General features: G+C 42.3%; 1 protein-coding gene across 1 annotated transcript in view; it reads right to left on the reverse strand.

Moving 5' to 3' along the window:
• Window positions 1-22,896, reverse strand: part of PDE1C (phosphodiesterase 1C) — a 509,458-nt gene extending 486,562 nt beyond the window's left edge. The window contains 1 exon segment of the mRNA XM_030308191.1: window positions 22,812-22,896. Coding sequence (XP_030164051.1) covers window positions 22,812-22,896 — 85 coding nt within the window.
• Window positions 22,897-26,140: the final 3,244 nt, after the last annotated feature.

Consider the following 26,140-nt stretch of genomic DNA (forward strand, 5'->3'; position numbering starts at 1 on the left):
ATTGGGTAAATTTTATGGTATGTAAATTACACCTCAATAAAACTGAATGAAGGACGGGAAGAAAAGATAAGACGAGACAGTGACTGGGTGGCTCAGTCAGTTTAACATCTAACTCTTGATTTTGGCTCAGGTCCTGATCTCAGTTTGTGGGTTCAAGCCCCACATTAGTGGGGCCTGGTTGGGATTCTCTCTCTCACTCTCTCTCTCTGCCCCTCCCCAGCTCATGTGCATGCACACATGCTCTTTCTCTCTCTCTCTCTCAAAAATAAACATTAAAAAAAAGATAAGACAAGATAAGGAAAAACTGAGTCGAACCCTTTGCTGACTCGTGCAAGCAACGAGACCTTCCTACCCCTGTGTTACCTCCATTCTTTCTAAATCCCTCAAATAATACTTGGTCCAGAAATGTTATTTTTTAATATCAGTCTATAAGCCCATGTACTTTTCAAGAATGAGAAAACTGTCTAATGTCTCCTTATGTGTTGCAGTCAATGGACACCTAGCAAATGTTTGTAAAAGAATCAATGAAGGAATGAGTGACCCAATGAGCTTTCCGTTGAAATAAACTATTAAGAAACATTCTGGTCCTAAGCTTAATACCCAGTTTACCTTCCTCATACAAGGTCATAAACCCTCTCATTGGGATAAGAAGAAAGTTGGATGTCCCAAAATTGCTTTGAATTTTTACCAAAGGTATGTCCCACAAGAGTAGGAAGAGCCCCTTCCTCTGACATCCCCCACACATAGTCAGGCTCACACATAACCACTGTAGCTTCAAATACCCTGGACTCAAGTCCTGGTCTCTCCACTTCCCCAGGCAAATGCCTTGGCTTCCTTTCCTCATCAGAAAATGGGGAATGAAATGAGCCGATACTTTCAAGGCCCTTAGAATCATGCCTAGCAAACAGCAAATGCTCAATTATATACAGAGAGAATAAATATACATGGAGTGTGTGTGTGTGTGTGTGTGTGTGTGTGTGTGTGTGTGAATAGTGAAACATTACTACCCAAATAGGTCATGCTGTGAAATGCTCAGGTAAGTCTCACCTGGCTTGTGGGGTACCACAAAGTGGGGGATTAGGGAAACTGAGATAAGCACAAAACCGGGCATAGGTACTAAGAGAGAGTAAGTTGAGTAATTTTAAATGTCCTTACATACAATTAGGTCTTAAAAAACAAGTAATAGAACAACATGTATGATCCCATTTAAATATAGAACTACAATAGAGTATTAAGTGAACATAGGGTAAAGAAAAATATGGAGAGGCACCTGGGTGGCTCTATGGGTTAAGTGTCTGACTTCAGCTCAGGTCATGATCTCTTGCAGTTCACAGATTTGAGCCCCTCATCAAAGTCCATGCTGACAGTGTGGAGCTTGTTTGGATTCTCTCTATCTCTATCTCTCTCTACCCTCCCCCACTTGCACTCTTTCTCTCTCAAAATAAATAAACTTTTTTAAAAAAGAGAGAAATATGGAAGCAGATTCACCTAAATATTATCAAAGGTCATCTCTGGATAATAAGATTTTCTTTCCGGGGTGCCTGGGCAGCTAAATCAGTTAAGCATCTGATTTTGGCTCAGGTCATGATCTCACAGTTTAAGCCCCAGTCAGGCTCTGAGCTGAGCCTGCTTCGGATTCTGTCTCCCTCTCTCTCTCTGCTCCTCTCCTGCGCTCTCTTGCTCTCTCTCTCTCTCTCTCTCTCTCTCTCTCTCTCAAAAATAAACTTTAAAAAAAAAAAAAATAAGGCTTTCTTTCCTGAGTTCCTAAAATGAATCTTAACTATTTTTACAGGGAAATAAAATTAATAATCCTATCTTCATTTTGTTAAAAGCTAAATTAAGTAATTAGGAAAATAAAGACAGCCTCCAGCCCCCATGGACCACCTGCCTCTCTGGCAGCCTAAAAGTTTACCTGTTTTGTTCTGAAGAGAGAATGAATACTCAGAAGGAGACAGGAAGGCCCAGATACAGAGGAGGAAGAATGCCCACACACGGTATTAACTAGGAACAACAAAATAGCAGGACCAGTCAACACTCAACAAACAGATTCACCACACTAGAGGCAGTGTGTTTTTGAGAACACAAATCTGATCATGTCATTTCTGCTTAAAGCCACCAGTTGCCCCCTAATGCTCTTGAGGAAAAAGACCAAAATCCAAGAACCTCTGCCCACCTTTCCAGCCTCTTCTCAGCCATGTTCCTCCTCTACCCACCCCCCAGCCACAGGGCCTCTGCACTGGCCATCCGCTCCACTTGGATGCTCTCCCATCGCCACCTGACCTTCATCAGGGAAGCCCACACCAATATCCCAGACTAGGTTCTATCCCACTGATGGGCAGTCATAGCTCCCTGGCCATTTCATCAGAAGATGGAGCCCAGTTATACCACCAACATCTATGGGCCCTACCAGGCTGTTGGTTTTACTCACATTATACCCCTAGTGCCTAACACAATAGCTGTTGTGTGGTGGGCACTCCATAAAGAAAGCCTAAGTGAATGATTACAATCCATGGCCAGGTGGGGACACTGCAAAATATGAGCCTAAACAAAAGCAAAGATTAGATCGTGGAAGGTCTATGAGTCCTCTTGGGAATGTGGGCTTGATCCTGCAAGCAATGAGAAGCTACTGACAGTTTTTTTTTTTAACTCCTTTACTCATTTTATTTATTTGTTTTTATTTAAATTCCAGTATAGTTAACACACAGGGTCATATTAGTTTCATGTGTACAATACAGTGATTCAACAATTCTATACATTACTCAGTGCTCATCACATCACGATAACTGTACTCTTAATCGCCTTTACCTGTTTCACCCATCCCCCCCACCCACCTCCCCTCTGGTAACCATCAGTTTGTTCTCTATAGTTAAGGGTCTGTTTTTGTTTGTTTCTTTTTTTCCTTGTTTATTTGTTTTGTTTCTTAAATTTCACATATGAGTGAAATCACATGGTATTTGTCTTTCTCTGACTGACTTATTTCACTTAGCATTATACTCTCTAGATCCATCCATGTTGTTAAAATGGCAAGAGTCCATTCTTTTTTATGACTAAGTAATATTACATTATATATGTGAGAGATATATATATATATATGTATATATATATATATATATATATATATATATATATCCCACATCCTCTTTATCCATTCATCAATCAATGGACACTTGGCCTGCTTCCATAATTTGACTATTATAAATAATGCTGAAATAAACATAGAGGTGTATATATCTTTTTGAATTAGTGTTTTTGTATTCTTTGGGTAAGCAACCAGTAGTGGAAGAATTACTGAATCATATGGTAATTCTATTTTTAATTTTTTGAAGAACCTCTACACTGCACAAGTTTGCATTCCCACCAACAGTGCGCAAGGATTTCTTTCTCTCCACATCCTCGCCAACATTTGTTGTTTCCTATGTGTTTGATTTTAGCCATTCTGACAGATGTGAGGTAATATCTCATTGTGGTTTTGATTTGTATTTCCCTGATGATTAGTGATGTTGAGCATCTTTTCATGTATTTGTTGGCCAGCTATTTGTCTTCTGTGGAGAAATATCTGTTCATGTCTTCTACCTGTTTTTAATTGGATTATTTGGGGGGTGGGGGATGGTGTTGACTTGTATAGGTTCTTTATATAGCATGAATATTAACCCTTTGTTGTATATGTCATTTGCAAATATCTTCTCCCTTTCAATAGGTTGTCTTTTAGTTTTCTTGATATTTCCTTTGCTGTGCAGAAGCTTTTTATTTTGATGTAGTCCCTACAGTTTATTTTTGCTTTTGTTTCCCTAGCCTCAAGAGACATATCTAGAAAAATTTGCTGCAGCTTATCTCAGAGAAATTATTTCCTGTGCTCTCTTCTAGGATTTTTACGATTTCAAATTGCACATTTAGGTCCTTAATCCATTCTTAGTCTATTTTTGTGTATGGTGTAAGAAAGGGGTCCAATATCATTCTTTTGCATGTAGCTGTTCAGTTTTTTATTGAAGAGACTGTCTTTTTCCCATTGCATATTCTTGTCTCCTTTGTGGAAGATTAATTGATCATATAACCATGGGTTTATTTCTGGGTTCTCTATTCTGTTCTATTGATCCATGTGTCTATTTTTGTGCCAGTACCATACTGTTTTGATTACCACAGCTTTGTAGCATATCTTGAAATCTGTGATTGTGATGTCTCCAGTTTTGTTCTTCTTTTTCAGGAGTGTTTTGGATAGTCAGGGTCTTTTGTAGTTCCATATAAATTTTAGGATTGTTTGTTCTACTTTTGTGAAAAATGTTATTGGTATTTTGATAGGATTACATTAAATCTGCAGATTGCTTTGGGTAGTATGAACATTTTAATAATATTTGTTCTTTCCATCCATAAGCATGGAATATCTTTCCATTTGTGTCACCTTCAATTTCTTTCATCAGTGTTTTATAGTTTTCAGAGTATGGGTCTTTCACCTCTTTGGTTAAATTTATTCCTAGGTATTTTATTAATTTAGGTACAATTGTAAATGGGATTGTTTTCTTAATTTCTTGTTCTGCTTCTTCACTATTAGTGTATAGAAATGCAATGGATTCCTGCATATGGACTGTGTATCCTATGACCTTACTGAATTCATTTATCAGTTCTGGGAGGTTTTGGTGGAGTCTTTAGGGTCTTTTACATATAATGTCATGTCACCCGCAATTGTGAAAGTTTTACTTTTTCCTTACCAATGTGGATGCTTTTATATATTTTTTCTTATCTGATTGCTGTGGCTAGGACCTCCAGTACTATGTTAACTAATGGTCATGAGAGTGGACATCCTTATCTTGTTCCTGATCTTATACGAAAAGCTCTCAGTTTTTCACCATTCAGTATGATGCTACCTATGGGTTTTTCACATATGGCCTTTATAATGTTGAGGTATGACCGACCCCTCTAAACTTACTTTGTTGAGGGCTTTCATCATGAATGGATGTTGTACTTAGCCAAATGCTTTTTCCACACCTACTGAAATGATCCTATGTTTTTAACCTTTCTCTTATTGCTGTGATGTAGCACCTTGATGGATTTGCAAATACTGAACCACCCTTGCATGTCAGGAATAAATCTCAAGTGATCATGGTGAATGATTTTTTTTATGTATTGTTGGATTCAGTTTACAAATACTTTGTTGGGAATTTTTTTGCATCTATGTACATCAGACATATTGCCCTGTGGGTCTCTCTCTCTCTCTCTCTCTCTCTTTTTTTTTTTTTTTTTTTTTTTTTGGTAGTGTCTTTATCTCATTTTGGTATGAGGGCAATTATGGCTTCATAGAATAAATTTGGAAGCTCTCCTTCCTCTTCTATTTTTTTGAAATAGTTTGAAAAGAATAGGTACTAACTCTTCTTTAAATGTTTGGTAGAATTCACCTGTGAAGCTATCTGGTCCTGGGCTTTTGTTTGTTGGGAATTTTTGATTACTGATCCATTTCATTGATGATAATCAGTCTGTTTAATTTTTTTTATTTCTTTCTGATTCAGCTTTGGAGGGTTATGTTTCTAGGAGTTTATCTATTTCTTCTAGGTTGTCCAATTTGTTGGCATATAATTTTTCATAACATTCTCTTATAATCTTTTGTATTTCTGTGGTGTCATTCATTTCTGATTTTGTTTGAGTTATCTCTCTCTCTGTCTCTGTTTATCAATTTTATTTATCTTTTCAAAGAACCAGCTCCTGGTTTCATTGATCTATTCTATTAGTTTTGTCTTAGTTTCTAGTTCATTTATTTCTGCTCTAACTTTATTATTTCCTTCCTTCTGCTGGTTTGGAGTTTTGCTGGTTCTTCTTTTTCTAGCTCCTTTAAGTGTAAGGTTAGATTGCTTATTTGAGGGGTTTTTTTGTTTGTTTTGTTTTGTTTTTTGCTTCTTGAGGTAGACCTGTATCACTATAAATTTCCCTCTTAGAACAGCTTTTGCTGCATCCCAAAGATTTTTTTACTGTTGTATTTTCATTTTCATTTGTCTCCATGTACTTTTTATTTCCTCTTTGATTTCTTGATTGACACATTCATTGTTTAGTAGCGTGTTATTTAACGTCCACATATTTGTGTTCTTTCCATATTTTTTCTTGTGATTGATTTCTAGTTTCATAGTGTCATCAGAATATGCATGGTATGAATTCAATCTTTTTAAATTTGTTGAGACTTGTTTTGTGGCCTAACATGTAATCTAATCTGGAGAATGTTCCATGTGCACTTGAAAAGACTGTGTATTCTGCAGTTTCAGGATCAAATGTTCTGAATATATCTGTTAGATCCATTTGGTCCAATGTGTCATTCAAAGCCACTGTTTTCTTGTTGGTTTTCTGTTTGGATCACCTATCCATTGATAGATGGAGCTGTAAAGTCTCCTATTATTATTGTATTGCTATCTGTTACTTCCTTGATGTTCGTTAACAGCTGCATTATGTATTTGGGTGCTCCCATAGTTCAGTGCATAAATATCTACAATTGTTACATCTCCTTGTCAGATTGTTCCTTTTATGAATATATAGGGCCCTTCTTAATCTCTTGTTTCAGTTTTTATCTTGAATTCTATTTTGCCTGATATAAATATTGCTACCCTGGCTTTTTTTTTCACTTCCATTTGCATGAATAAATGCTTTACTACCCCTTCACTTTCAATCTGCATGTGCCTTTAGGTCTGAAATGACTCTCTAGTAGGCAGCATATAATTGGGTCTTGTTTTTTGGGTTTTTTTTTTTTCTCCATCCCCTCACTCTATGTCCGTTTCTTTTTTTTAATGAACTTTTGTTAATTTAAATTTTAGTTAGTTAATCTCAGCTGGAGCAACTTCTTACTAAACACATTGCCAAAGGCAAGGGAAACAAAAGCAAACATGAACTATTGGGACTTCATCAAGATAAAAAGCTTCTGTACAGCAAAGGAAACAGTCCACAAATCGATGTCTTTTGATTGGACCATTTAGTCCATTTACATTCAAAGTAATTATTGATAGGTATGTTTTTATTGCCATTTTGTTACCTGTTTTATGGTGGATTTTGTAGTTCTCTGTTACTTCCTTCTCTTGCTCTATCTCTCATGGTTTGTTGGCTTTCTTCAGTGATACACTTAGCTTCTTTTCTTTTTTTATTTTTGCCTATCTATTACTAGTTTTTGATTTGCAATTACCATTCAGTTTATTTATAACATCTTATGATTTTAGCAGTCTATATTAAGTTGATGGCCTGCTTAAATTTGAACACATTCTTCGTTTTAATGTTCATTTATTAATTTTTGAGAGAGAGAGAGCAGGGGAGGTGCACAGAGAGAGGGAGACAGAGAATCCCAAGCAGGTTCTGACAGCAAAGAGCCTGATATGGGGCTTGAACTCACAAACTGTGAGATCATAGCCTGAGCCAAAATCAAGAGTCAGACACTTAACCAACTGACCTACCCAAGCACCCTTGAACCCATTCTTTTATTTTTAAAAAAAAGTTGATTTACTTATTTTGAGAGAGACAGAGACAACATGAGTAGGGGACAGGCAGAGAGAGAGGGAGAGACAGAGAATCCCAAGAAGGCTCCACACTGCCAGCTCAGAGACCAAAGCAGGATTCAAACCCACAAAGCCGTGAGATCATGACCTGAGCTGAAACCAAGAGCTGGATCCTTAACCAACTGAGCCACCCAGGCATCCCTCTGAACCCATTCTTTCTCTTCTTCTCCCCCTGCCCAGTTTTAAATATATGGTGTCATACTTTATATCCTTGTATTTTGTGAATCCCTGGACTGATATTTATAGATATACTTGATTTTACTGCTTTTGAGCTTCCTACTTTTCTTACTCCTACTTATGGTCTTTACACTCAAAAAGTCCTTTTTAACATTTCTTATAGGGTTGGTTTAGTGGTCATAAGTCCCTTTAACTTTTGTTTGTCTAGGAAAGTCTTTATCTCTCATTCTATTCTGAATGATAGCCTTGCTGGATAGAGTATTCTTGGCTGCAGGTTTTTTCTTTCAGCATTTTAAATATATCATGCTGCTCCCTTCTGGTGTGCAGTGTTTCTACTGAAAAATCCCCTGATAGCCTTATGAGGTTTCCCTTGTAAGTAACTATTGTCTTTTCTCTTTCTGCTTTTAAATTTTTCTGTCACTACTTTTTGTCTTGGTGTGAACCTCCTTGGGTTGATTTTGCTGGGGGCTCTCTGTGCCTCCTGGATCTGGATTTCTGGTTTTTCCCCCAGACTCAGGAAGTTTTCAGCTATTATTTATTCAAATATATTTTCTGCCCCCTTTTCTCTTTCTTCTCCTTCTAGGATACCCATAATGTGAATCTTATTACACTTGATGGTGTCACTAAGTTCCTTAAGTCTATTTTAAGTTTTTATTATTATTTTCTCTCTCTCCTGTTCAGCTTGATTGTTTTTCCATTATTCTGTCCTCCAGGTCCCTGTTCCATTCTTCTGCTTCCTCTACTCTACTGCTTATTCCATGTGGTGTATTTTTAATTTCAGTTATTGAGTTCTTCATCTCGGGTTCTTTTTTATGTTTTCTATCTCTTGTCAAGGGTCTCACTGAAGCCCCCTACTCTTCTCAAGTCCGATGAGTATCTTTATGACCATTACTTTAAATTCACTATCAGGCATGTTACTTATCTCCATTCCGTTTAGCTCTCTTGCTGTGATTGTGTCCTGTTCTTTCCTTTGGGACACATTCCTCTGTCTCTTCATTTTGTTTAACTCTCTGTGTCTGTTTCTGTTAGGAAAGTTAGCTACCTCTCCTGCTCTTAAAGTAGTGGCCTTATGAAAAAGAGGTTTTGTAGTGCCTTGCAGTGTAACATCCCCTGTTCACCAGAACCTGGTGCTTCAGGGATGTCTCTTACGTGTATTGTGTGCTCCCTACTGCTGTGGCTGAGTTGCATTTGCTTTTAGTCCAGTTGATTGCAATGGCCTTCTGCCTATTGTGGACAGGGTTTGGTCCCTGTGTTGCTAATGGGCCAGTCTGGGGCTGCCTTGGGCTTGACTTGAGGCAGACCAGGCATTTGTCAGTAGCACTGAACTACAAGACATGTAGTTTTCCATGTAGGCTTTCCATGTTATCTCTTGAGAAGTCTTCATTTTGGGGTGGTGCCTGCAATCAGATCAGATGTCTTCCTCCAGCCCACTGATAAGGCTGAAATTGAGCTGGTGTGTGTGGTTACCTCCTCAGGGCAGGAGTCACTTTGGAGTGGTACCAGGCCCTGTCAGAACTGCTTACACACTGCTAGGCTTGTGGCACCACTTTGGATGGGCTCCAGTCAAGAGCATATTGGAGGGGGAAGGACAGCAGGAGAACACAGGGGCAGGGCACACAGTGTTAGTTAGGTCTGCACAGGTCTATTGTTGGAGGAGACCTGGAGCTGTTTCAGAAAACTCCTGCCACAGGGCTGAAGGGAATCAGTCCTCAGGAGAGGATGGAGGCAAGGTGCACGTGCCAGAAAGGCCCAGAAGGTAGGCAGTTGGAGGAGGTAGATCCACGGAAGCACACAGGGGCACAGCAAGCAGTATTAGCAAGTTAGGTAGTGAGTTTTGGCATCATGCTGGTTCCCACAGGTGTCTATGTGTCTATGCTGGAGGGCAAAAAAGCAAAACGGTGCCCACCAGGTGCTTTGTTCCTGGAGGAGTCTCCAAATTATCCCTGTCCCTCCAACACATGCTCTGAGATTAGGAAACAAATCACCCTCCCATATACCCCAGGTGCTTTTCAACCTGGGGCTTCTATGATGTATCTCCACAGGACTGTTGTGCTGTCTCTTTAAGGGCAGGGACTCAGTTGTCCATCCCCCTCCCAGCTCTCCAAGAGCCAAGCCCACTGATTTTTAAAGTTCTAGGTTTTAAGCCCAGTTGATTATAGGAATTCACAAAATTTGGCCCTTCTGGTTTTCAAAGTTAAATGTGATGAAGAGATTCATCTTCCCCATGCTAGTTCCCCATGTCCAGGGTGCCTGATGTGAGGGTCTGTTTCCCTCCTCTCTTTGCATCTACAGCACCTCTCCCTCCTATGGACGCTCTCCATGGGTCCATTCACCTCCTAACTGGGTACGCTTTGATGTGGCTTTTCTCTACATTTAGCTGTGGAGAGTCTTCTCTGTCAGTCTTTGGGTCATTTTCTGGCTTATTTACATTGATGTGGGTGTTTTCTAATTGTATCCATGGGACAAGTGAGGTTGGGATCTTCCTACTCTGTCATCCTCCCCAGAAGTCCTGCCATCTTCCCCAGAAGTCTGCTACTGGACAGTTTTAAACTAGAGGGCAGAGAGATCAGTTGTATGTTCCAAAAGAATATTCTATTTGCTGTATTGAGAAGAGTGTGGAGGGAGGCCAGTTGGGAGGCAGGGAGACCACTTGGAAATATTGCAATGACTCATTGAGAGAAGAAGAGGGTATGAACTACTGCAGGGGAGGTGGGGGTGGGGAAAATGAATAGGAAAATTTTAGAGAAGAAAATCAACAGGAGTTGATGGCTACTTAGATGAGATGGAGAATGGGGACACAGGAAAAGTGGTTCTCAAATTACTGCTTCAGGTGCCTGAGCTTTCTGAAATGAAGAAACTGGATTTGAATCACTTGTTCTGAAACAAGTCATTCTGACTTCTTGAAGCCCCAGTTTCTCCACCTGCAAAATGGAGCTGCTCATAGTTTTCCTGCAGGGTTACTGGTAAATCAAATGAGTTGATACTTGGGAAAGTATTTCACAAATAGTAAAACCTTGTTTTTATCATCATCAACACAGGGGCAATAACTTGCACAATAACTGTATAATCACCCCCCAAAAAACAGCCTCCTTGAAATCATCACTAAGACTAGGCTGAGAGTCTTACAAAACTGGCCTAAATTCTACATCTTTTAAACTTTTTTTCACTGTCTTAAATAGTTGGCCTCATGAATGACCCAGATGAGAAAGGAAGAAAAGGCATCTTGGAAGGTTGGGTTTCCCTGGGGCCCAGCAAATGTTGGGGACCTGCTTCAGCACAAAGTCCTGCTGGCTCCCTCTTTAAGAGATGTTGGATTCCCCTTCAATGCTTACTAACTTATCAAAATTTGAAAATGTAAAGTAACTTCCAACTGTTTAAGAAAGATGAGTCCCTAGACACAATGCGCCATACTTTATGACTATAGGGTCAGCATCTAAGTCAGCCAAAATACCTTCAGGTTTGGCATGAACTAAGGAAGAAGAAAAGGGAAGGCAAAGTAACTAAGATTTATAAACACTTGGGATGGTATCATTACTGGGCCAACATTTTATAAATGTCATATTTATACACAGATATTATTATTCTTACTTTACAAGGTTCAGAAAGGTAAAGAGAGTAGTCAGACACCTCATAAATAGTGAATGAACATCAGAGCTCATCAATTCAACTTCTGATTTGTCCAAAAGAAGGGATATTCTTCCTACCTTATACACTACAATGAGTCTTTGAGATTATCATCTCCAATAGTCAAAATGTCTGATGAATAAAATATATAATTCAGCAGGTCCAACATAGCATTCCAACCCAAAAAATAACAAAACAGGAAAAAAGCGCTGGACCTGGACTCTGAAGACCTGCACTGAAACCCTCACTCATCAGGAACTGCTCCTTTTGCAACCCCACTTATAAAAGCCAGATGAGACCACCTTAAAGGTCCTTTATTAAATGCTAGACAAATGGTGGTAGTTACTAGTGACACAAGTCTAGGATAGCTGATCCTTCTCTTGTTTTCTTCTCGAAGCTCATGGAATCACACCTGAGATACTCTATGCCATCACCAAGAAGAGAGAAAGCACGCTGTCTGAAGAAGCAGAAAGATAAAGCAAATCAATTAATATGACTTCCTCCCAGAGAAACAAACCTCCGCAGGAGCCAGTAAGGATTGATACTCCTAGATGGAATTTTGAGTGGTTTGGACCTTTGTCCAGCAGATACTGCGCTCCCATAAATATAAACCAACTTCCAGTAACTCTGCTTCCAAGCCCCCCTTTCCCAGGGCTCCTTGGGGAAGGCCTGGTTCTCAGGCCAAGCTCCCACCACACTCCAGAGCCTGCCTGCCAAACAGCACAGGAAGTGCCAACCAGCTCTCCCCAGAGCAGCTGGCACCAATTACCCAGACCCTGCTGGAAGAACTCGGCTGGGGTAAGGCAGGCACTCCAGATACCGGCCTGGTTGGAAATCCTATACTAAAACAAAGACAGCCTTGCAGCCCTGCCAGCACTCAACATAAGTGGCTGGTGGGGGTCTGTGGGAGGCAGCCAGGGGGCAGGCTGGTGAGCCCCATCCAGGGAAGCAGCTGTGGGCCTGGGAGACTTGCCCACTCCCTGATTGCAGGGCCTCTCCATCATCACAACCAACAGCTACCAATTATTGGGCACCTAGAGTGAGCTAGTTTCTTACATTCCTCATCCTATTGAACTCTCCCAACACAACAAAGAAGAAATTGTTATCCCATGTACAAATAAGGAACATGAGGTTCAAACAGATTCTTTTCCACAGTCACAGGGACAGGACAGGCTGGCACTGGGCCTAGTGCCCACGTCTCCTGCATCACTTTCCTTTCCACCTACCATCCTGGCCTGGGAGAGCTAACCACCTAAAAAGGGCCTGGACATTAGGGACTCACTTTGCAAAGCCATCATAAGTGACACATTAAATCCTAAAGATGATAGACTAGTTGAAAAGATGGGAACATTTGTAGGTCCTCCATGGATTCATCGCAAATAACTCTACAGCATCAGGACACCAATGCCCAAGGACACAAAAGTGAATGTCTTTTGCAGGAAATGCCAATTTTGAACAACAGAAAGTGGAAGACTAAGGTCATAATTACAGCTTTTCAAAGAACAGTATATACAAGTATTTGATCAAGCAGGACTCAGAGTTGCTTATTACTATTATCTTCATGATAACAATGTTATTTTAGAAATATGTCACCATTATGGATATATTATGGATATATATATATATATATATATATATATGGATATATATAATAATAACACAAAAATACTATTATAACAAACATTCACACAGAACTTACTATGTACCACATGCTGTTCAGAGTGCTTGATGTACATTAACTCTTTTAATCCTCCAACAACCCAAGAGACAGGTAATATGATGATCTCCATTTAACAGATGAGCCCATTGAGATACAGAAAGGATAGTAACTTGTCCAAGATCACACAGCTAATAAACTGTGAAGTCAAAATTCAAACCAAGGTAGTCAAGTTCCAGAATCTATGTTCTTAACCTCTATATAGACTGCCTCTCAAATTCAGCAAGCATTTATTAGGCAGAACCCATGCGAGGTGCCCCCATAAATATTATCTATTACACATTTATTGTTCATAACAAGCAAATCTAGGAACATGAATTGAAACCATAAAGACTTCCTATACCACCAGAATGGACCCAACCCTGCTGACAAACACCTGGAAATCTCCACCCATGTCCCACTAGGATTTGATCTCATAAAGGAGAAATGGCTGGAAGGTCCAGTCAGCTACACAGCCACTTGCCTTTGGTTCCTTCCTTCCTTGAGTCTAGCTCAGTGATTATCAAACTCACTATGAGTGAGAATTATCATATACAATTATATACACACAATCCAGGCTACTTACTCCAAGAATAGTTTCAACTCTTCACTAGTCCTACATCCAACTTACCTCTGCTTTGCTCTGAACTCTGCAAGGCATCCTTCACCAGAAATCCCAGCGCATCTCATTTAGCCATTCCCCTGTGCCTTCCCACTCTGCGAAAGCTATGGTGGCCTTTAGGACTCAAAGCTCACCTCCTTCCCAAGAGGCAGGAACTACAGAGATATCCTTAACCAACCAGTTCATTTGCAAATGGAGAAACTGTGATGTCTATGTTAAGTGACTTGATGAGCATTAAAGAGCAAGTTAGTAAGAAATGAACCCCAACCCTCAATTCTGAGTCCACTATGTGTTTTCCAACATACTGTGCATTTCTCCCCCTGCCCACCATGGTTCCCCTGCCTTTCCACAGTGCCTAGTTCAGAGCTATAGTCAGCAAATGTTTATTAACTTCCAATGATTGTGGTGCTATAGACTAAATGTTTGTCTCCCCAAAATTCATACGTTGAGCCCTAATCCCCAATGTGATGATATTAGGAGGTGGGGCCTTTGGGAGGTAACTAGGCCATGAGGATGGAGCCCTCATAAATAGGATTAGCACCGTTTTAAAAGAGACCCTAGAGAGGTCCCTCAATATTTCTGCCACACGAGGAAACAGTGAGAAAATGGCCATCTATGAAGCAGGAAGCAGGCCCTCACCAGACACCAAATCTGCTAGAGCCTTCCCAGCCTTCAGAACCGTGAAAAATAAGTTCCTCTTGTTTAAGCCACCTGGTCTGTGGTATTCTGTTACAGCACCCCGAACGGACTGAGGCAATGCCTAGGAACTCCACTTGCATCTTATCTCATTTAACTTCCCAACTCAGCAAGGTAGATACTACTTATTATGTCCACTTATAGCTTAGCCATGTGATGTCACCTCTCCAAAATTACAACAAAAGGAAGATGGGGTTTGGAAAATGAACCCCAAGTGTCTCACTCCAGAGCTTGTTATATTCTAAACTCTACTGAGTCCAATTTAACCATCCCGATCCCCTTTTTCTCCCTATGTCCCAGGACGGACTCGTAAGCCTGGCTCAGAAGGTCATTCCTGTAATTCTGGAACTACTCCAACTTCTCCATAGCCCCACGTGGATTCTGCCAGGTCAGTGGAGGTTGGGTAGACATTCCAAGTACACTGTGTGGCCCAGGGAGGGACATCAGTCCATAGATGGCAGAAGAGTGCCCAGTGCACACTTTGCTCTTGTTCCTATCTGGTGTCAGGGGCCAGCACAGTTGTACAGGGCTTCCTGGGGGCCACCACCCCACACCGGCACAGGCCAACAGTGATCCACCTCTGAGCCTGCTCCAGAGCATACCCACAAACCCTCAGGATCACGCCACCAACCCTCACCCACTCCCAGCCACAGCCAGCTCTAGTCACGGCATGATTTCAGGTGAAGGGAAGGCACTCCGAGCAAAAGAGGCACAGTGTGACAGCCAGGTGCTATGCGTGGCACTTCACTCCTCAGGCTGTGGCTTACCCACAAGGAAGGTGGTATTACCCCCTTTGTCCTGAGAAGGAAATCGAAGCTCAGAGAGGCTAGCCGACTTGCCTGGCCAGCACAATAAGCCCTTGCGTGACTCCAAAGCCCAGGGTTTCTTACCACAAATGCAATCTCTTTGCTGACACATATCCCTAAAACTGTGCTCCAGTAGCCGGCTGACAATCAGAACCCCACTGGGAGAGCCTCATTCCTCAAGCTAAAGATACAGCTTCCCTTTGTTGAAGTGCAAGTGCTGTGAAGAGGGGGCATAAGTTTTAACCAGTATGAAGTCTTCCCTAATAATAAGAAGCATTTTAACGGCATTTTAGAGTTAAAGCAATTTTTTCATGCATAACTTCACCTGATCCTCACCACAGCTGCATAAATAAGACTCATACTCCCCATTTCACATATGAGGAAACTGAGGCTCAGAAAGTGATTTTCCCAAAATGCAGAATGGGGTCGGGGAGATGGGTACCGGAGCAGAGATAGCAAGCCCTGGGTGGCGTGACCCCCTCGTTCCACACACTGCTTCACCTCACTCTGTCCAGTCTTCTCAGAGATGGGAGGAGGAGGGAATTAGGTCCATGGGTACTGGGAGGTGGCTGCAGAATATTTTGCCTTGGGTCCTTATTCAGTTCTTTGCTCCCTAACATCACTCCCAACCAAGTAGGCAATGTCCAAAGGTCTTGCCTTCACCCAGACAGACAAGCAGGCTGACAGAAGGCAGACAGGACACTCAGCCAAGAGAGCACTGAGGCCAGACTGGACTGAGAAAGTTCTGAGCCATATGCACCAAGGGGCTTCTATACCTGGGCTGGAGAGTGGACCCCACCCCCGGTGCCTGCAGCCAAGTTATCCTGGCCTAGTTTACCACTGAGCCCTGCTCTGTGACAGGAGCATCCACCAGCAGACCTCCTCTACTTAGCTTGGGTTCCCAGCTCCTGCAATCCAAGGGTATGGCAGGGAACCCTCACTCCCAGCCCCCTGGGCCTCTACTGTCTAGGGGCCCCTTGCGTTTCCTCCTCTGGGACAACCCCGCAGAGAGAAACATAGGGTGAAGGAGATAGTGGCAGTTGCTACAGGAAACGCATCCCTCTGTTAGCAACACCGCTTCTGTACAGGCCTAGAATTTTCCACACTACCACTTTCATTTTTGAAGGAAGCAGCTTCTTTGCCATGCACCCCACCATTTCACATCCTCCCAGTCCATGGCTTCACCCATTTCCTTCTGACACCCTAGAGGTCATCACTGAAGGGAGAAAGGAAGTGAGAGCCCTCCTGGAGCCCCATTTTCTCATCTGTAGAATGAGTAGTGAGGAGTACCAAAAGAGATCAAGTGAGGCCCACTCAGGTGGTTTGAAAAAAAAAAAAGGTGTTTTTCTTTTTTGCAAACATATTTCATTTGGGGGGTAAGGTTGTGTATTTATATTTCAGGCAGCCTTGTGGAGAAAGTAAAAATCTGTGAATGCACTTAATACAAACCCAAATAGATATCCAAGCCCCAGAAGACAAGGAAAGTTCTGGAAAACAAGAATACTGCAACTCCCTCCAAATCTATTTGTTCCATATTCAAATGCTAGTTCACAAGTACCTGACCAGAGTCCAATTACACTTGAACTTCAACATATGGCCTTCAGTTAATACTAATCATTATAATGACCTGCTACAACTGAAAATTCAATGGTTTCCTAGGGATGGAACACTCAAATCACAAATGCTGGATGACAGTCAGTGCTTTCTGATAGGGCACATGTTCACCTTCATCGTCTTATTTCCAAGACCTCTTGACCACATACCTGACTTCATGACCTGAGAAAATTATGTAAAGAGGACACAAAATCATTTGCCTTGGGATATGGAGAATGATCAGACTGATGAGGCAGCCCTGGTGGGAAGCAGACTAACGGACCTTGTTTCTTCAAACCTGATATTCCTCCCAGGAGCAGTCCAGTCTCACCTGTGACAATGCTCCAACGCTTTGTGGTTCTGCCCCAGCCTGTGCTGGCCCAACAGACCTGGCAAACTCCCTGGCCTCTCTTCATCGGGATGACGATGGGTTCTCAGGCTCAGGCAGAAATAAAGTACACAGTGGGAGGCAGCATGGTGTGAGGCAAACCCTGGGCTTACGGGTCAGAGCAGATGTGGTTTGAACCCCACTCTACTATTTCCTGGCTTGTGACTTCCAGCAAATCATTCCCTTTCAGAGTCTTAGGAGTTTCTTCTCCTAAAGTCGGGGTCATAACAGATAACTTTCAGAATTGGAAAGGTGATCAAATGAGCTGAGTAAAGCACCTAGTTCAGAGCCCAGTCCAAACCGCACAGCTACACGTGACATGTGGCGGCACTGGTTCTCAGTCAGCCTTCACCATCCATATCCCAAAGTCCCTGAAGCCAGGGCATAGGCTCCTTTAGGAGCCTCAGGCTTCCATGGAAGAGGGAACCCTCACAGTTTTTCTCCATAGGGATGTTACTGGTGTTTAGGAAAATTCCTCATTGTGCAGGACTGTACCTTACTTACTCTGCAGAAAATTTAATTCTTCTGGGCTTTGCTCACTGTCTTAGAACCTGTCCACAGCCCCCTACCATGCAACTACCAAAAGTGCACCATGTATGTCCAAACAGCCTCTGGGGTGTATCACCCCTGTGGAAAAGCATTGCTGAAGCCTTCTCCCTGCCAATCTGAACCAGAAGTGGATGTCTCTCCTTAGTTCAGAAATGTCCATTCAACAGAGAGTTTTTTCAGGAGCCCTCCAAACAAACTTTATTCTTGACCTTGACGCAGGGTGGGTCACATATCCCCTCCTGCAGAACTCCCAAGACCAAGACCTCCATGACCTCATCCACTTCCCCTATTAAGAATGTCTTCGGGTGCCTGGGTGGGTCAGTCAGTTAAGCGTCTGACTCTTGATTTCAGCTCAGGTCATGATCTCAAGGCCATGAGTATGAGCGTCAGGCTCCATAGTGAGCATGGAGCCTGCTTGGGATTCTCTCAATCTCCCTCTCTCTCTGCCCCACCCCTGCTCACACACGCTTTCTCTCTCTCTCTCTCTCTCTCTCTCTCTCTCTCTCTCTCAAAAATAAATATTAAAAAAAATCTCTTGAATCACCAGTACCATAACATGAATTCCTTTAGTAAAGTCCTTTGACCTAGAAATTTTGCATTTGTTAATCTAGACTACAACAGGAGGTAGTTCCTATTGACAATGTCAGTCACTTGAGAAAAGGAGCAATCTGGGAGGGACCAGGATCTCATGAGGATTCTTCTCTCACATGGTAAGAGAGGGACTGTCTACCTACTCTGCCCTGCAGAAACCATGTAAGTAGCTGGTGTAGGGGTTAAGGGCACGTTGCCCCAAAATGTGTTACTTTGGCATGCAGATTATTTTGAGCTGAAAACAATCAAGGCCCAAAGACTTAGAAACTTTGACCTTCCCCCTAACTGCCTAAAAGTTAGAGGACCTGCTCCAGGAAGAGAGCCATCAACAGAGATAACTACACTATGATATGAACTAGGGGTGGTAGACAGAAGCCTAACAAAGTCTGTTTGTTAAAATTGCTCTCTATGCTTCATTGATTCTGAATGGCCCAGCAAACATTTGTTTACTAAACATTTACTCTTTTTCATCTTCCTGTCAATTGCTTTCCTTCCCTTTGAAGGAAAGGACCCCTATGTCCTTCTCCTTAGTTCAGGATGGCATATATACCTCGTTTTGTCTGTCTGTCTTTGGAATCTCATGTCTGTGTGGATTCCCAGTATGTACATAATTAAGTTTAATTTTCTCCTCATCTGTCTCATGTCAGTTTCATTCTTAGTTCAATTAGAAGAGCCTTCAAAGATAGAGAAAATTTTTTCTCCCTAACATTGGTAACAATGGGTGAGGACTACAAGATGTCTCTATGTTTCAAAGTAAGTCTTAACCGCCACATACTGATGTTGTAGGAAAATGAGTCCTCCTACTTGGAAGAAATATTGTTAATATACATGACAGTCAGCACTTGCAAACTACATATATATATAGAGAGAGAGAGAGACAGAAGGACAGAGAGAGAGAGACAGAAAGACAGCAAGAGAGAGGTGCCCTTGAATATATGGGGGTTAGGGGCACCTAGGCCTCACACAACTGAAAATCCACATATAACTTAGATTCCCTAAAAACTTAACTACTAATAGCCTGCTGTTGACTGGAAGCTATATTGATAATATAAATGTTGATTAACACATATTTTGTATGTTATATGTGCAATATACTATATTCTTACAATAAAGTAAGCTAGAGAAAAGAAATGTTATTAGGAAAATCATAAAAAAAGGAAAAATGCATTTAACAGTATTGTACTGTATTTACTGGAAAAAATCTGCATATAAGTGGACCAATGCAGTTCAAACCTGCATTGTTCAAGGTCACCTGGATATGTATATAGCTGTATATATAAACACACACAGGACATATATGTTCATGTGCATATATAATATATATTACCAATATATATTAATTATATAATTATGTGATTAATATCAAGTAATTGTAAGTTACATAATTAACATACTGTGTTACAATCATATATTATTTATAATTAATATATTAATTTATGTATATTAATAATATTATTATGTATAATAATATTATGTAATTAATAATAATATAATTAATATATTAGTTATATGTATAATTAACATGTATTATATACTGTACCTTAAGAGTAACTGCAAATTAAAATAATAAAATCACCCAGAGAAAAAACATATAGGCCAAGGACATAAAAAGACAATTTTACAAAAGAAGTAAAATAACACGTGGAATTGAGATACTTCTGTCCACTTCTCAAACCAACAACTTTTTTTAAAATTACAGTGTCTGGATTCATGGGAGAATACGAGCAGCTTGACCAACTGCTGGTGGGAACATAAGCTGGTATTTCCAGAGGTGAGTTGAACAATCAGTGTGTTTTAAAATCTTTAGAAATATATATAGAATTGGACCAAGCAGCTATACTTCTAGAAATGTATCTTCACAAGTATTTATGGATGTCCTCAGGGGCTCCTGGGTGGCTCAGTCGGTTAAGCATCCAACTCTTGGTTTCAGCTCAGATCATGATCTCATGACTTTGTAGCCTGAGCCTCACATGGGCTCTGCACTGACAGTGCAGAGACTGCTTGGGATTCTCTCTCTCTCCCCATCCCTGCCCCTCCCTCGCTCATGCTGTCTCTGTCTCTCTCAAAATAAATAAGCTTTAAAAATTATATTTAAAAAATTTTAAGTCTTTATGGATATTCTCAAAGATTGTCTTTCTTCATTATTGTGGCAAAAATTAAAAGACACTAAATAGCCAACAATTACAAGTGATTCTCTTCCTTTTTGATTATCTGTATTTTCTAAAATGTCTATATTGGCCTAAAATGCCTAAAATGTCTCTTAAGGTACTAACTAGTTTCCACTTAGTACATATATGTCACATATATGGACATATGACATCACCTTAAGAATACAAATTCCTTGAATACCAGATTCTAAGTCTGATTTATCTTCATACACTACCCTGTGATATTAGCGTAGGGCCTTGAAAAATTACAACAATTGTCATTTATTGAATGTGCACCATATGGCAGGCATTGTGTTAAATTGTCTCTTTTAATGTAGTAAAATTCAATAAGCAGTTGTTGAAGGAAGGAGGGAAGAAGAAGGACAGATGGAAAGGAATGACTGAATAAATGTCCAGAGATCTGAAATAAGCTAGCAGCTCTCTCACCAGCTCACTTTTGAGGTCCCTCCTAACTAGCAGACCATAGTGCCAAATCATTTCTTCCTGTGAGAACAGGAGCAAAAGGACAGAAGGAGTTAGGTGGGGCAGGACGACACTATAAACCTGGGTTTTAGAAGCCACACTTTTTAGAAGGTCTCACAGAGGACTACCAGGTAAAACTTTAAAAATCACTTTTAGACGTATTCTTACCAGATTCAAGAAAACTAATATTAACATGACAATGGTCTTTTAATGAATCACTTTTGACCTCAGCAGCATTTAATTCATTTCTACAAAAACTCCCAAACAGCCACCACCACCATTAGAGGGTGAAAGATATATCAATTAGACATAGTTTCATAGGTCCAAAATGAGTGATTCAGGGCAGGGTGTGAGCTCTCACAAAGGACTAGGAGGCTAAGGGAGTGCAGAGGGAGAACTTCTTTCTGATGGGGAAGGAGAGCACAGGAGGTGGCAAGTGAGAGGCAGGAGAGACAAGATTTCTCAATGCAGATTTAGGGAAACAGCATTCCTGCCTGAGGAAATAGCCAGAGCAAAGGCTCAGAGGGCTGGGGCATGGGCAAGGGCAAACAATAAGCATGTAGGAGATACAGATTTGAAGTGACAGTTGGACAGTAAAGGAGAGCCTTGGGAAGCAGGCTAAGGAGTTGAGACTTAATTCTGGAAGCAACGTGTTCAGTCCATGCCCCAGAAATCTTGGGCTACTTCATTAGAAGGAACAAAAGTGGTCTAAAGATGAATTCCTCTCCACTGGTTTCTTGCCCCAGGCAACTTCCTGCTCCTGGGGCAAGCCGGTGCAGCCCAACAAAAAGCAAATTAACACATCCCTCGTATTCAAAGGTTTGGGGGTTAAGTTCAGATTTAAAGCCACAGTGACCTGAGCATACACAGAAATAGAGCACCTTGGCACCTGGCTTTGCCCCGTTGTTTTCCAAACTCTGACCTTCCAGAAAGGAAGCCTCCCTGGCTTTGCCCACCTCCTGGGAAGATTAAGAGGCAATCTCTGACCAATTGTTTCAAAACAGTGCACTGTACGGAACCAGTAGTGAGAGCATCAAGAACTGATCTCTTCAAATGCAGCTTCCAAAGGGTTAGCCCTGTGGTCCTGCTACCTCTAATAATCCCTCTGGTACCCCACTTGGTAAAAGGTTTGAGGGGGAAAGGAAACAGGAGGTCCGGAGGACGGGGGACAGCTTTTTTTCAAACATTTCAGTAACATGATACATTTCTCCCTGTCTGCATTCCATGCCTGGCAGTCTCTAGGTTTCTTGGATTGACACTCTCGCTCTCTCGCTCGCTCTCTCTCTCTCTCCATCTCCCTACTTCCCTCACCTGCCTTTCTCTCTGTGTCCCTTTCTCCTTGTTTCGACTTTTGTAAAAACTATCGTTCAATCTGCCTCTGACTCTATCTCTGTGTCTGTCTCTCTCAACTTCGGCATCTCGTTTCTGTCACTATCTCCACCACTCTGTCATTCTCTCTGTTAGTCTCTGTCTTGGCACCTCTGTCTCTGTGTTTCTGACCTGATGTCTAGGTGTTTCCAATGAATGTCTCTGTGTATCTCTCTCAGTTCTCCCATGTCTCTTTCTGACTTCCCTCTCTCAGCATTTCCAGCTCCACCTCTCCATCTCTTTGCCTCCATCCCCGTCTCTATCCCTCCTCTCCAGTTTGCGTTACTAAAATCTCAGCGAGGAAATAGCAGTTCAGAAAGGTGTAACCCTGAAAGCCGCTTTCAGCGGGCTGCCGGGTCAGAGCGGCGGGAGGGGTGCCGCGGGGACAGCCCCGCGTTGGGCCACTGTCACCGCTCCCCCCCCCTCCCCCGGGCTCCCCTCGCGAGCGCCCCGCGGCCCAGCCCCGACCCCTGACCGCCTCCCACCCCCGGTTAGAAAGGACCCTCCCCGCCACCGGCCAGGGTGTCGGGGTCGGACGGAGGACAGAAAGTTCTCACCGATGGTGAAGCTGTAGCCATCGATGCTGAAAGTGGCGCTCCGGCATTTTTTGAAGCCCTCTTTCCTGTTGCTGGCGTCCGTCATGGCTCGGCCGGCGGCGTCCCGGGGTTCCCCGCGGCGGAGCGCGCAGCCCCGCGCTCGGCCCCGTCCCCTCCCCCAGCCGCGCGGCGCGCTCTCCCGCAGCCCCGCCGCCTGCCCGCCGCGAGCCCGGTGCGCCCCGTGCGCCGGCTGCGGGTTCGGGGGGCCGCCAGGCAGCCGAGGCGCTAGGCGCGCGGCGCGGTCAGTGCGCGGCGCCACTGCCCCATCCCCGGTGCCAAGTTCCAGGTAGGACGCGAGGAGCGCTCCGACAGGGAGGCGACGCGCGCCCGCCCGGGCGTGTATACCCGTGTATACCGGAGCTCAGGGGGATGCCGAAATCCCTATCCCTTCCACCCTACTCTCCTCGAGCGCTGAAGCCAGCGCGCACGCCTGGTTTCTAGCTCAACTTCGCCTTCCCCCCTCTGGGGGCTGGTGGGGTTTGGGGACTCAAGGGAATGGCTAAGATCTGGCGTCGTGCTTCTTCTAGATGTTTTCTCTGGCAGGCAGGAGAGCTCCCAAAAAGCACATCAACAGATGGAAGCAAACATGTAAGCCGGTCAGATGCTGCCAAAGTTTACTCCAAACAAGGAAGTCGGGGGAAATCGCCACGCCCACTTCCTCCCAGCAGCTGTCCCCTCGACTAGCCTGGATCCCTGAGAAGGTTACTTCTCAACAGTCCCTCGCCAGAGATAATTATCAAAGCAACCCACGCGTGTGATTTCACACAGAGGTTGGAAGGTGTGCAACTCCCAACCACGTTCTAGCCCATTCCTAATGGCTGGTCCCAGCTCTCTCCAACATGGTTTTGCCAAACGTTAGACTCCTGGAGTTTGAGGAGGTAAGAGAGATCTTACCAATCCGACAGCCAACCCTCTTGTTATAGATGAGGAAACTGAGGCCGACAGAGGCTTAAATAAGAGATAGATGGAAAGCAGCAGCGTTTAGACATAGTAATTTCACTTCATGACACCAACTCAATCATTGGTTCTTCCATTACCTAAAATGACTGGTGGGCAAAATTTACACGGGGAGAAATCATTCCCTCCGACCAGCTAGCAGTTGCTGAGGATTTACAGTTGCATTGTTCTGTGTCAGGGACTCCGGAGAATGTGAATAGACCAAAGCTGAGTCCCTTGGTGGAGTCTACCCAGTGCCACATGTGGAATGACAGTGCTATGCTCAGGCTATTAGTGGGCTGCCATTAACTTAACCTCATCTGAAACAATTAATATACACTTGTCAGAGAGTCAATCAAGTGTATTTAGAGAATCAATCAGGTATATTCCTAATTGGTTCCAGTTGAGTTTAGGGGGTTTAAGGAGAGTGACAGGTCTTCAGAACCTAATTAAAATTAGAGACCCTCTCCAAAAAAAGGCACATACACACATGTACAGTATTCTACATACAACTCAGAGGACCCGTAACACCCTCAAGCTCCCTGGGATGCAGGTTAATGGATGTCTCAGGATTGAGTCTCTTTCAAATCACCATATATTTTTAGAGACATGGGTATTTCTTTTTTTTATGTCAGATGTAGTTGGAACTTCAGTTATAAATTCCCTCAGGAAAGACCTAGAATCACACTCATGTTGATAGCATGCTTAGGTCAATAGCAAGATTAATTGATCCACTGGGCAATAGGTGACAAGGGCCTCATGTCACACAGAATGGTATGTCTCAGCTTGGAAGCCTGGGGATGCTTCAGACCCTGAGGTACTCCTTGAGACTGAAAATGGTTACAACGGGAAAGCGTAAAAAGTGCTCTGTCGACAGACGTGGGTCTGAAATCTGGTTCCACAACTTACCAGCTATGTGACCTTGAGCAAGATGCTAGAATTCCCTGAGTCTTGCTTTCCTCATCTTACAATAAGGGTCAAGTGAGACAAAATGGAGCAAACCTAGGCATACAGTGGGCATTCACTGATTGCAATCACCAGGTGGTTCCCAATTTTCATTATGTAGACACTGGAAAATTCTTCTCCATGACAACAATATATTTTAGTTATTGTTATCGCCACTAATTCTATAAATAATGAAAATTTTAGGGGCACCTGGTGGCTCAGTCAGCTAAGCGTCTGACTCTTGATTTCAGCTCAGGTCATGATCTCACAGTTTGTGAGATCGAGACCCACGTCAGGCTCTAGCGCAGAGCCTGCTTGGGATTCTCTCTCTCCCTCTGTCTCTCTGCCCCTCCCCTACTCGTATATGCTCTCTCTCCCTCTCAAAATAAATAAACATTTTTTAAAAAGAAAATGTTATATGTAAAATTTTTATGTATATATTTTTAAATATAGTAACAAACAAAAGTTTCCAATAATTCCCATTCCCCTGTATGTCTCCCACTTTCCTAAACCTTTAGCAGACACACATACCTTCTTTTGTGTCACAGTAAATCCTGGAATGAGGAGCCTGAAAGCCCTGAGTGATAGTCTCCTATAGTAAATTATCAAGAAACAAATATCCTGATGCAATGGAAATTTTTCCTTGAGCGAGTGAAATTAAAACTTGGTACTTAATCACTCTTAGCAGAAAAGCTTTCTGAAATACAATCTATAAAAATAATAACAATGTGATCATTTATCTGTCCCCTAAAGACTGGTAAAAATAACTTGGCTGAACAATTAGAACTGTTTTTAAACTGCTTCTCCCCAGAATCATTACCTCTCTCCCTGGTTTTAGAGTTTGCACACCTACAGAACCACTAACTGCATTGCTTCAAGTGCAGAGTCTTAAAGCAGCCTTCTCAGTGTGGAGCTCTCACACCAAACCAAGTGAGGCTGAATGCTAACATTACATAAGCCAAGAAGGAATGAGCTCAAGACTAAGATCAAAAGAAGCATTGCTTTTGCTTGCTCTTTCAGAAATGCCCGGTCAAGAATGCCTGTGAAGTAAGAAAACTAAAGCAAAACGGCTAAGCAGATCTTGGTGTCAGAGCAAGGGTCAACAAACCAATGCCTGCAGGCCACATCCAACCTGTCACCTGTTTTTGTAGTTTTCACACCTAGAATGGCTTTCACTTTTTAAGTGATTGAAAAAAATTCAAAAGAAGACCATGTCTTATGACATGTTAAAAATATACAGAATTCAAATTTCAGTATCTGCAAATATTGGAACATAGACACACTCATTTATGTACGTATCGTCTATGGCTACTTTTAAATCAGAAGGCAGAGCTGAGCGCTTATGCCCAAGACCGTATGACCGGCAAAACCAAAAATATTTACTATCTGATCTTTACAGAAAATATTTG

The sequence above is a fragment of the Lynx canadensis genome, chromosome A2 (assembly GCF_007474595.2).
Source record: "Lynx canadensis isolate LIC74 chromosome A2, mLynCan4.pri.v2, whole genome shotgun sequence".
NCBI classification, from domain to species: domain Eukaryota; kingdom Metazoa; phylum Chordata; class Mammalia; order Carnivora; family Felidae; genus Lynx; species Lynx canadensis.